The sequence below is a fragment of the Hemiscyllium ocellatum genome, chromosome 7 (genome assembly GCF_020745735.1).
Source record: "Hemiscyllium ocellatum isolate sHemOce1 chromosome 7, sHemOce1.pat.X.cur, whole genome shotgun sequence".
NCBI classification, from domain to species: Eukaryota; Metazoa; Chordata; class Chondrichthyes; order Orectolobiformes; family Hemiscylliidae; genus Hemiscyllium; species Hemiscyllium ocellatum.
This window is the reverse complement of record NC_083407.1, coordinates 53,968,734-53,979,938: the sequence shown is the minus strand read 5'-3', so window position 1 is coordinate 53,979,938 and position 11,205 is coordinate 53,968,734. Positions and strand designations below refer to the sequence as shown.

Genomic DNA, 11,205 nt, shown 5'->3' with positions numbered 1-11,205 from the left:
AATGAGTTTGTGGAAGGAACCAAAGGCAATAGCTTCAGTCTTCTCAATAGTTATTGTGTGGAAATTTCTGTTTCTGAAAATTTGGGCGCTGGACAAGTACAGGAGAAAATCAGAGGCAGATGAAGTGACTAAGGAGGTGGTGTCAGATACAGCTGAGTATCAATGGCTTTTAGGTGGATCAGAATGCTACATTCACAAATGCAAGCACCAAGGCTTAGAAATGAAATTTAGGGCTAAGATTGTTGAAATCACAGTTGCAAATGGTAGGGCAATTAAAATATCACAGGAGGTCATGTGAATGAAAAATAAAAAAGATCCAAGAGAAAATCCTTCAAACTCAATTGGTTAGCAGAAACAAGCTAGGGAAATTCTGCCAAGCTAAGTGACAGAGGAGCAATTGTGGGGAAGCTTAGTTTGGTAACTTTGGAAATGTTAATAGGATGTTGACTTTGTCAAAAATAAAAAAACCTTAATTGCCCCCAAGCTGCCGGAGATGCACCAACAATACTATTAGACACAACTACATAGCAGTTTTGGTACTGAAATTTGAGTAACGTTGAGTTAGGTACCAAACTACAACAAACATGCATAACTTACACATGCATTTCAAGTAAGTTGAATATGAGACAGGGTGGCAAGTCACTGAGGAACTGGAACTGAATATACCTAATTACTTAGAGTCAGAGTCCATGCCGACCAGATATCCCAACCCAATCTAGTTCCCTGCAAGAACCCAGCCAATATCCCTCCAAACCCTTCTTATTCACATCCCCATCCAAATGCCTCTTAAATGTTGCAATTGTACCAGCCTCCACCACTTCCTCTGGCAGCTCATTCCATACCCGTACCAACCTGTGTGTGAAAAAGTTGCACCTTAGGTTTCTTTTATATATCTTTCCCCTCTCACCCTAAACCTATGCATCTAGTTCTGGACTCCCTGACCCCAGCAAGAAGACTTTGCCTATTTACCCTATCCATGCCCCTCATAATTTTGTAAACCACTCTAAGGTCACCCCTCAGCCTCCGACGCTCCAGGGAAAACAGCGCCAGCCTGTTCAGCCTCTTCCTATAGTTCAAATCCTCCAACCCTGGCAACATCCTTGTAAATCTTTTCTGAATCCTTTCAAGTTTCACAACATCTTTCTGATAGGAAGGAGACCCGAATTGCACGCAATATTCCAACAGTGGCCTAACCAATGTCATATACAGCTGCAACATGACCTCCCAACTCCTGTACTCAATATTCTGACCAATAAAAGAAAGCATACCAAATGCCTTCTTCACTATCCTATCTACCTGTGACTCAACTTTCAAGGAGCTATGAACCTGCACTCCTAGGTCTCTTTGTTCAGCAACACTCCCTAGGACCTTACCATTAAGTGTATAGGTCCTGCTAAGATTTGCTTTCCCAAAATGCAGCACCTCACATTTATCTGAATTAAACTCCATCTGCCACTTCTCAGCCCATTGGCCCATCTGGTCAATCAGAGGTTAACCTTCTTCACTGTCCACTACACCTCCAATTTTGGTGTCATCTGCAAACTTACTAACTGTAGCTCTTATGCCCACATCCAAATCATTTATGTAAATGACAAAAAGTAGAGGACCCAGCACCGATCCTTGTGGCACTCCACTGGTCACAGGCCTCCAGTCTGAAATGCAACCTTCCACCACCACCCCGTCTTCTACCTTTGAGCCAGTTCTGTATCCAAATGGCTAGTTCTCCCTGTATTCCATGAGATCTAACCTTACTAATCAGTCTCCCATAGGGAACCTTGTTGAACACCTTACTTGGGGCCTACAGAAAAAAAAACAAAGATGATACATGGGCAGTTTCTAATCGGAAAGATTTTATCAATTGTGTCCGTCAGCTATTCAGTATATTTACTCATAACTTACTCAGAATGCCATTTGTGCAAACCTGATGACACTGAAATAAGGAGGCTTGTGAGCAGAGTAGATGGAAGCATAAAATTATTTAAAAAAGAACGAGATATAGACAATTAAGTGAAGGGGCAAAAATGTGGAACTAAGACAAGAAATTACAGGATACTTCATAAATGGCAAAAAGCTGAAACAGTGCAGATGATTTGAGTACATAATTGAAATCGCACGAACAGAAACAGGCTTTTCCAAAAGACTAAACCGAATACTAGCCTTTGGATAGAAGTCATGCTCGCAAGGTTTGTGAAGGTTTGTAGCTCAGCTCAAGACATACTACAGCTATGCATGCTAAAGCCCTGGTTAGGTGACATCTCAGTTATGATAACAGTGGAAGAGGCATAAGGGACTATATGACCTAATCCGGTTGTATCTCCATGATATCTTCAACAGAATTAAGAAAACATTTATTTAAAATCTTTCTTTAACCGAGTTGTAAAGTTCATTACTTGCCTGGCTTCAAACATTTCCCCCACTTTCTCTCTGTATCATACGAAGTGGTTGTGGCACACCATTCCTCATCACTGTTTTCAGTGGTACATTCATAATACCATTTCCTTCTGTACTTAAAGGGGAAGACACATGGTTTTCCATAAGCAGTTCCATCAGTTGTATAAATCCCTGTGGCAAGAAACAAATGAATAAGTTACAAAAAAGTGCAAAAATGCATTTTTAAGCATTATGCAATAGAATTCTTAATAGCAAATATGAAGTATAAATTAAATTGTATTTGCTGTTAATGATTTCCAGTATGATATATACAAGTATGTATATTTTAAACAACTAATATGCCAATAGACATGATGGAGCAGCTACATTACTTTGATATTTAAAACTTCATTTTGCTATTAGGGTTATGCTGTTTTTGAAATAATGAACAATTCCAGGCAGGATACTCCATCTTGTAAATTTACTGGACAAGTTCACTCCAAGAAATAATGAAGGTTCTTGCAATCATTGCTGAGCTCAAGGAGGAGATCTTTCCAACGACACCTGTTTCAGAACAGAAAGCAGACAAACCAGAGCAACCAGTGACTCAGCAGTCTGTTCCAGTTCCAACTGCATAGTGTACCAACATTGAAGAACAAGTTCTAATTTTCTGTATTTGTTCCAAGAAAAACAATGCTTAATGACCTAACACCATGCACAAAAGACAAAGCAGATATAGGAGAGAAAAAAAAAAGTAAAACAAGGAAGCACTCCGAAGGAGGAACCTTCCTGACTCCTCAGGGTACACTCAGCTAAAGGAGTGGTAATTCCACCCTCAACAGTAACACTGCCCTTTTCAAGGAACAGCTGCAATGATAAAATATTCCCCTCAATTTCACAAGTTGAAAATACTGCCAATATTTAGAAACAAAAAGTTTAATTGTTTTGTCATTGACCTTAGTTAAAGCATGTGGCAACTTTTGTAGCTGCTTGATATGCCTCCCATAAAACCTTTCCGTTTCTAGATAATTAAAAACCAGAACAGCATGAAGCAGTACACCCACTTAGAGATATTTCACCTTCAGCTAATGCTGCTAAGTAAATGGAAAATCATTCAAATAGTTTTAGTTAGCCAAAGTTATCAAAAACACCACATATCGCTCATTACAATTTGTTCAGTTTTTTTAAAATTTAAAAATGGGTTTGACAGTAGACAATAAAATAGGACTTAATACTTTGGGTGTCAGCCCTTCCCCGGAATTGGAAGGCAGGACTAATGAACAATAGCTGGCAGTAAGAGAGAACAAAATGAAGAGGGAGAAACACCATCAGGTTCATTCCACAGTCTGTGGAAAGTTAGCTGCTGATCGTTTTGGAAACGGTGCCTGCTGTTATCATTGGCCTCAGTGCCCCAAGGTGAAAAAGAAAATTGGCAAGGCTGACATTTAGCAGCTGGTCTGCAATTTCCCACTGGCAGCTGTGCAAGTACAATGACAAAGAGGAGTTCAGATGTAAAACCTCATATAGCCTGCTGGCTTTGCTATCTTGGATCACATGAAAAATGGCTGCTTGAGAAAGGCCCTGGCAAGAAACCTTCCACATTTAGAACCTGTGTCCCAATACAATTTTGGAGATAATAATGAGTGCAGATGCTGGAAGTCAGTCAATAAAATGTGGAGCTGGAAAGGCACAGCAGGTCAGACAACATTGAAGGAGCAGGTTTGACATTTCAGGGGAGGACCTTCATCAGGACTAGGCAGGGCGAAGGTTGGCGATAAATGGTAGTGGGGGGCTGCTGGTGGAAAAGGTAGGTGGTATGCTGATTATATTGAGGCCTCAATATAGAGTTCAATAGTTTCAAAGTCTCCCCAACCCCACCTCATCCCATGTCGAGCCCTCCTTTTCTCACCACCTTGACCTAATCTAACCTGTCCATTTTCCTTCTCATCTACCCGCTCCACCCTGTCCATTGATCAATCACAATAATCCCTGCCAGCATCCACCTATCAGCATCCACCTACCTTTCCCCCAGTCCCACCTCCCCATTTATTTCTGAGCTCCCTTCTCAGTCCTGATGAAGGGTCCTGATCTGAAATGTCAACTTTCCTACTTTTCCAATGCCGTCTCACCTGCAGTATTTTTCCAGCTCCACATTTTAAATCGACCCCAATACAGTTTGATGCCTCAGGGAAAGTCAATCACACTACAAAACTAAATTTATTGCTGCAATTATTTTCTCAAATTCTGTGTGTGTTAATTACAGCAGTAACAGTTTCCCCTCTCTGGGCAAATACCATTCCCAGCTCAGAGGCTTTGAGATGCATGGTGTACTATCAAATTGCCTTATTCTTAGCTTCAGATGCCTCATTTTTGGGTCACCATCTTGGGCCACTTTACACAGGTCTACACAACAAAGCATCAGTGCCTATCTGACACTTCACAATCATTTGATTCTCTCCTTCTGCAGCCATCATTCGCACCATCACAAACTGTTTCTCACCTTTCCTGTTTATCTTCATTTGTTAATAAACCTTTGTTTGTTTTATTGTTCAAACAAGGACAATGACATTGCATGCGTATGTTTTATTAAACGATTACTTGTGTAACAAACATTTTGAAAATTGAACTTGCCATCCAGGTTTCTAACAGAGACCTAACTTGTCCAGTACAAACATCAACTGGGCGTTACCTCATATCAACTGGGGCCACTGGATTACAATTCAGAATTCAGCTACAAGTATCATTGCAGTAACATACTGATCAAGACTTCTGATCTCCAATGTTGATCAAATATTGTTCATACATAAACTCTAATATCTGATTCAAAATAAAAATTGTCAAAGCTTTCAATTTCTGCAATAGAACATTACAAGATAGGCCCTTCGGCCCACTGTGTCTGCTTGCACATGATCTTTATTCTTCTGTTCCCTGCCTGTTCATATGTCTGTCTAAATGCTCCTTAAAATATTGCTGTTGTATCTGTTCTATCAGTCCGCCTGGCAGTGCATTAAAGGCACCTAACACCCTGTAAAAAATTCTTGTATCGCACATCTCCTTTAAAATTTTCTCCCTTTCACCTTAAACCTATGCCCCCTACTATTTGACATTTCCACTGTAGGAAAACGACTCCGACTATCCACCTATCTCCATGCCTCTCATGGATCTCTATCAGATTGCCACACAGTATCCAATGCTTGGATAACAATCCAAATTTGACTAACTTCTTTTTAGCTACTATGCTCCAATCCAGGCAACACGCTAGTTTATGTTGTTTGCACCCTCTCTAAAACCATCCTTCCTGTAGTGTGGCAAACAGAATTACACGCAATTCTCTAAAACGTGGCTGAATTAAAGTTTTATATAGCTGCAACATGACTTGTCAACATTTATAATCAATGCCCTGAGCAATGAAGGCAAGCATGTCATACACTTTATTTACCACTTTATCTACTGTGATACCACTTTCAGGAAGCTTTGAACTTGGCCTCCAAGATTCTTCTGTATATCAACGCTCTTAAAAAGGTCCTGCCATTTACTGTGTGCTTTCTACTTGCATTTGACCACCTACAACCCAAAAAAACCTCTTCATAGAGAAGGGAAATTCAAAAGGTTTTGCTTTCTTTTCTTCCTACTCTTTCCCCACCCATCTCCAGATACCCATTTAGTTTTCTCTTGGCAACCATTAAAAAAAACACAACTGCTACTATCTTATTTGTACCCAGGAACTGGCTGCAAAGGTCTTTAGGACACTTTCATTATCTTACTAAGGATAGGACCAGGACTTTAAATAAGTTCAAGCAAGGTTGCTGGTCATTTTCCCAGTATTTAGTCAAACATGTAAATGGGTAAAAATTTTTGTGATGACTATAACTTATGAATACTTGTAGAAAATCACATATCAGGAATCTAAAACTACCATTAGTGTTACCGTAACAGTAACAAAAGAATTATTTTGGTGATACAATCACCATAAAATCAATTGCTCAGAAAACACACCATAAGTTGCAGAAGAAATGAACAGTTAGATAACACCCTTAAAAAATACATCTCAATTTGCCTGAATGTGATCAAAGCAACCACAAAAACTGATTTTATAAAAAGGGATGAAGTGGGTTTCAACAACTGATTTACATGAGCCAAGTCTATAATATATGTAAGCAAGTCAGCTGAAGGATCTTCTAACTGTGGAGCAAAGGGAATGATGTACAAGAAACTGGAGTCAGAGAAAAGGAGAGTATAAGAATGGCTAGAGAAGGCCATTACATAAAGTCAGGGCGAGGATAAGCAGTTGGATGGTATTCATTATTTCAGCGTATTGAAAGTGACACAAAACACTGGGATTGTGAGCAGGGTCAGGACACACTGAAACATTACTTGAGTAAAAAAATGACTTCTGGTTGTCTCCTTTAACAAATGACTGTTAGTTTAACAGTTAGGAAGACTTACTGGGAACACTGAGTAGACAATATGAAACAGTTCAAAATTGAAGTCTGAGGCCTAGTGATGGGATCAAATGATTATTAATCCATCACCAAATTATCGTTAATTCAAGCTGGTTCCACATTATGAACCGGGGCTGAGTCGAAGTTCCCATATCTTTGAACAGAAATGAAGTTCACAAGTACTGGAATAGTTCACGTTGCAACACATACCATGTCTTTCTGCTTCTGAATTATTTTGACTGTACGTTTTCCTCTTTGCCTTCATATTCAATATTGAAAATACTAAAGGGAGGATCAATGGGAAGTCTGCCTTTAAAATGTTCACAAGCCAACATAAGAGTACATTTCAGTGAAGACAACTAAAGTATAATTATCATATACAAAAACAGAAGTTGCTGGCAAAGCTCAGCAGTATCTGTGAAGAGAAATCAAAGTTAATGCTTCAGGTCCGGTGACCTTTCCTCAGAACTCCTATTTAAAATATTATTATAATCCATCAAGGTTCTATCAGCAATCACTTGCTGGAATTGAAACCTAGCAAGTGAGAACAACACTCCTGGTCCCTTTAAACTAGTCCTTAATTGTCCAGAACTTGCTGCAAGATATCTAGGAACGTGACAAATTTATAGATATTTCATTGCTTATCCTGCAGTGTGAAGTAGCATTTTAATCACAAGTGGCTGGACACGCAAGTTAGTACAGTGAAGTCAACAGTGCATTTGAGATCTTGGTGAATACTGTGACTAACATATAACCCCTTAAATCAATGAGCACCAAGTACAGAGAAAGAAACGGAAGGGAGCAAGGTAAATTAAGCTTATAATAGTTTTCTGATGCTGAAATTCTGTTTTGTCAGTGCATGGATGACTCATTTATGGCCTCTTTTAAAAAAAAAGTTTGTCTCCTTGGAATATCCCCGTTAAATCCCAACCACAGTTTGAGATACAGAATTGCACAAAAACATCAAGAAAATCTCACTGAAACAATAGCATCGACAAGGTACTCTCCCAAGGTAAAATATAAGAGCTTGGGGGTGCAATAACTCTCGCCAAATTATATTTTTGCTGTTTGCAATCTTTCGTGACCTGTTTTGCACCGAAGTAGTAACACTTACTGAATGTAAAAGTTGGCATAAGAGAAGGGAAAAACCCATTCTCAAATTTCACATCTGTGTACTTCAAATTGCCATTATCCTGCATAATTAAATTATGTCAAATGAAAATGCAAAGAATAGTTAATGAACATTTGACTTTCAGTAAAAACTTGATATTAAAAATTCTACAAAAAAATAATGAATTCAAAAGTGGACATGAGACTTACTGCATTTAATAGTCAATCATTTTATACAACTCCACCCAAAGATGCTCAAAATGGTATCTTTTATTCCCCTTCTAAATTTATCAGATCTGCTCAGTTTCCCCTACATTTGCTTTTATTGCAACTTCAGATCTGCAGCCTTTTTTAAAATACATGAACATCTCTACTGAAAACCACGTTTTACTCACTGTGGTACGGTTGCTCACAAACATCATTGTCGCCACCCCTTTGTTTCCAAACATCAGTTGCATCAATGCTCACTGTTGGAGAATTCTGTTTGACAGTCAGTTTATAGGAAGATGAACCATACAGCGTGCCCTCTCTGCAGCGCCACCACATCGATGTAATTTCTGCATCACACTCAAACATTTTTAATGGCTGCTTCTTGTTGTAAGGATCAAGACCAAGACATTTTTTAGAGCCAATATTGAACAGCCGATGCTCAGACACCCATTTCCATTGCTGAAACTCTTCTTGCTCGTTGCATTTTTTCATAATAAATCCAGAGGAATTCACTTGGAGGCATTCTTTAAACTGTTGATGCTGGATGGCAAATATGTCATTTCCTAAGTGACAAAAAAAGGACAAAGTTATGAGAAATTCAAATTAAAATTTAATTAGTTTATTTTAAAAGGAAGCACACATCATACATGTGGAATAAAGATATAAATAACACAGAAGTTGTGAAACTTAAAGGGTTCAGAGAAGATTGACAAGGATATTGCCAGAATTTAAGTGTTTGTGCTATAGGGAGAGGCTGAATAGACTGACACTATTTTCCTTGGAGCTTTGGAGGCTGAGGGGTGACCTTAAAATCATGAGGGGCATGGATCGGATAAATAGACAAGGTCTTTTCCCTAGGGTAGGGGCAAGAACTAGAGGGCATAGATTTAGGGTGAGATGGGAGAGATTTAAAAGGGACTTAAGGGGCAACTTTTTCACACAAAAGAAGTGGTGGAGGCTAGTGCAATTACAACATTGAAAAGGCATCTAGATGGGTATATAAATAGGAAAGGTTTAGAGGGATACGGGCCAAGTGCTGGTCCATAATTTAATTTAGGATATCTGGTCAGCATGGACAAGTTTAACTGAATGGTCTGTTTTCATGCTGTACATCTCTACGACTCTTAAGTCCACCTGACCAAAGCACAGCATTTCAAATAATAAGATCACATTTTCCCCCCCATTAATTGACAGTCTTTCATGACAAATGGTACCACAGGAACAGAAGAATTAACCAAGCATTTCATTATCTACTATCGTCCACTTTAAAAAAAAATACAACAGGATGATTGATTCTCAGTCATGCAATTCCTTTACAATTCCACTTCCAACCCCAGAATTAAAATGCAATGCACTATTTTACTTCATTTTTTTTTTATGAATTATGACAGATCTCACTCAAAATTTCCCAAAGATTCTGAGCACTAATTTCAAAACCAAAGTTCTCATGAGTCAGGAGTACAGTTCTTTTATGTAATCATATTGGACAAGAAAGCAAATCACACAATAAAAGGCTTGGTAATTCAGTGACCCTTCATCAGAATGGTGAAAGAAAGTTTTAGATTCATGAACTACATACCATGTTGTGTTAAGAAATGTTTGATACTAAATGATTTCCAAAAGCTATTGCTCTGCTAAACAGAAAATTCAACAAATCAATTTCATTGGCAGTGAATAAAACAATTCATACAAATTTGTAGATGAAGTACCAGATTATTGATACAGGATCCACATACTAATTTGTAAGCTTACCAATATTTTCCTCAAAAATCAAGATTAATGCATGGCACTACTTTACTGGAGGTAAAGGGAGCACTGGTAAATTTACTTTTTCCAACATCACAAAGCAAGCTCACAAAACCTAGATCTATTCAATCTCTGTCAATTAGAATAGTAACATGGCAACTCTGATGAAATCAAAAGCACTGACAAGCATCACAATTTGAATGTTAACAGTTCAGTCCATGCTCTTTCCACCCATCCACACAACCAACCATTTACCACATTCCCCCTCCCCCAAACACCATTCTGTGTTATTATGTTGACCAAATGCTAAATGGAGGTTTCTGGAAAGCTGTTCTTCCAAAACAGCCGTTTCGTTCAACCACCTGTATCTCGAAATAGTTGGCCGGGTTAACATTGCTCATTGCCAGTTAGCATACTGTGGTTTTCCCAATGCATCACAAGAGAGATGGGGCACTGTCCAGTTCCTCCTCTGCCCAATCACGTGAACATTTGACAAGTCATGAGGTCAGTGGTTCAGACCCCACTCAGTAATGGGTTCACGGGAAAGCGGAGTCTGCATCCTGACAGCGAGACAACATTAAAGCAAATGAACATAATAGCATGTTCAGCGTTAAACTTCAGCCCCTTTGTATTCTACGGAACTTTGCGATGCAAAGACGCCTTTGCAGATAAGCAGTCTTCAGCTAGAAGACATTTTCTAGAAATTACCAGTGCACCCCGACCAGAACACAAGTAAGTCAACAGGCGACTTCCTTTTTTCACCGGGGCCAGAAGACACTTGGATCTGATCCAGGGACTATCCGGTCGTTTCTCGGAAATGTTTCTTTTATTCAAGCCGGCAATATAATATCATCCCATTCACAGATAATCGCCAAATCGCGCAAAACAGACGATATATTGACAGAACGGACATTCGAATCGACACGTTGAAATGCGACACACCAGCTGAATGTACATATATGACTGTTTTAAAGTTAAACGCACCGGCTCTCTCAGAAGCTGCTGTAGTCCAACCCGCAACAAAGACCTCAAATATCAGCAAGAAATAAAGATGAATCCGTCTATTGCGCCAGCTCTTCATGTCTGCGCAGTTTCCAGCCCGTATCTGGTGCTCACACTGTGATGCGAGCGGAATATGAAATTCAACAGCGCGTCCTCCCCCAGCTCGACACAAACAAACTCACACTCGATTGGCGGAGACAGGTTGTCTTTCAGTCAGCTATTTCTTATTGGCTAAGCAAAAGCTAGGACTGCAGAGGCTGGAAACCAGAGTTCAGATCAGAGTGGTGCTGGAAAAGCACAGCAGGTCAGGCAGCATCCGAGGAGC

The 11,205-nt window shown here is 39.3% G+C and overlaps 1 protein-coding gene across 2 annotated transcripts in view; it reads right to left on the bottom strand.

Annotated features, from left to right (window-relative positions):
- The window catches only part of ly75 (lymphocyte antigen 75), a 140,167-nt gene extending 129,176 nt beyond the window's left edge, over positions 1 to 10,991 (bottom strand). For both annotated transcript variants that reach the window (XM_060827202.1, XM_060827203.1), the window contains exons 1-3: positions 10,863 to 10,991; positions 8,318 to 8,695; positions 2,395 to 2,562 (exon numbers count right to left, since the gene is read on the bottom strand). In XM_060827202.1, the coding sequence (XP_060683185.1) occupies positions 2,395 to 2,562; positions 8,318 to 8,695; positions 10,863 to 10,959 (643 nt within the window). In that variant the 5' untranslated portion in view covers positions 10,960 to 10,991. The remainder of the gene's footprint in view (positions 1 to 2,394; positions 2,563 to 8,317; positions 8,696 to 10,862) is intronic.
- Positions 10,992 to 11,205: the final 214 nt, after the last annotated feature.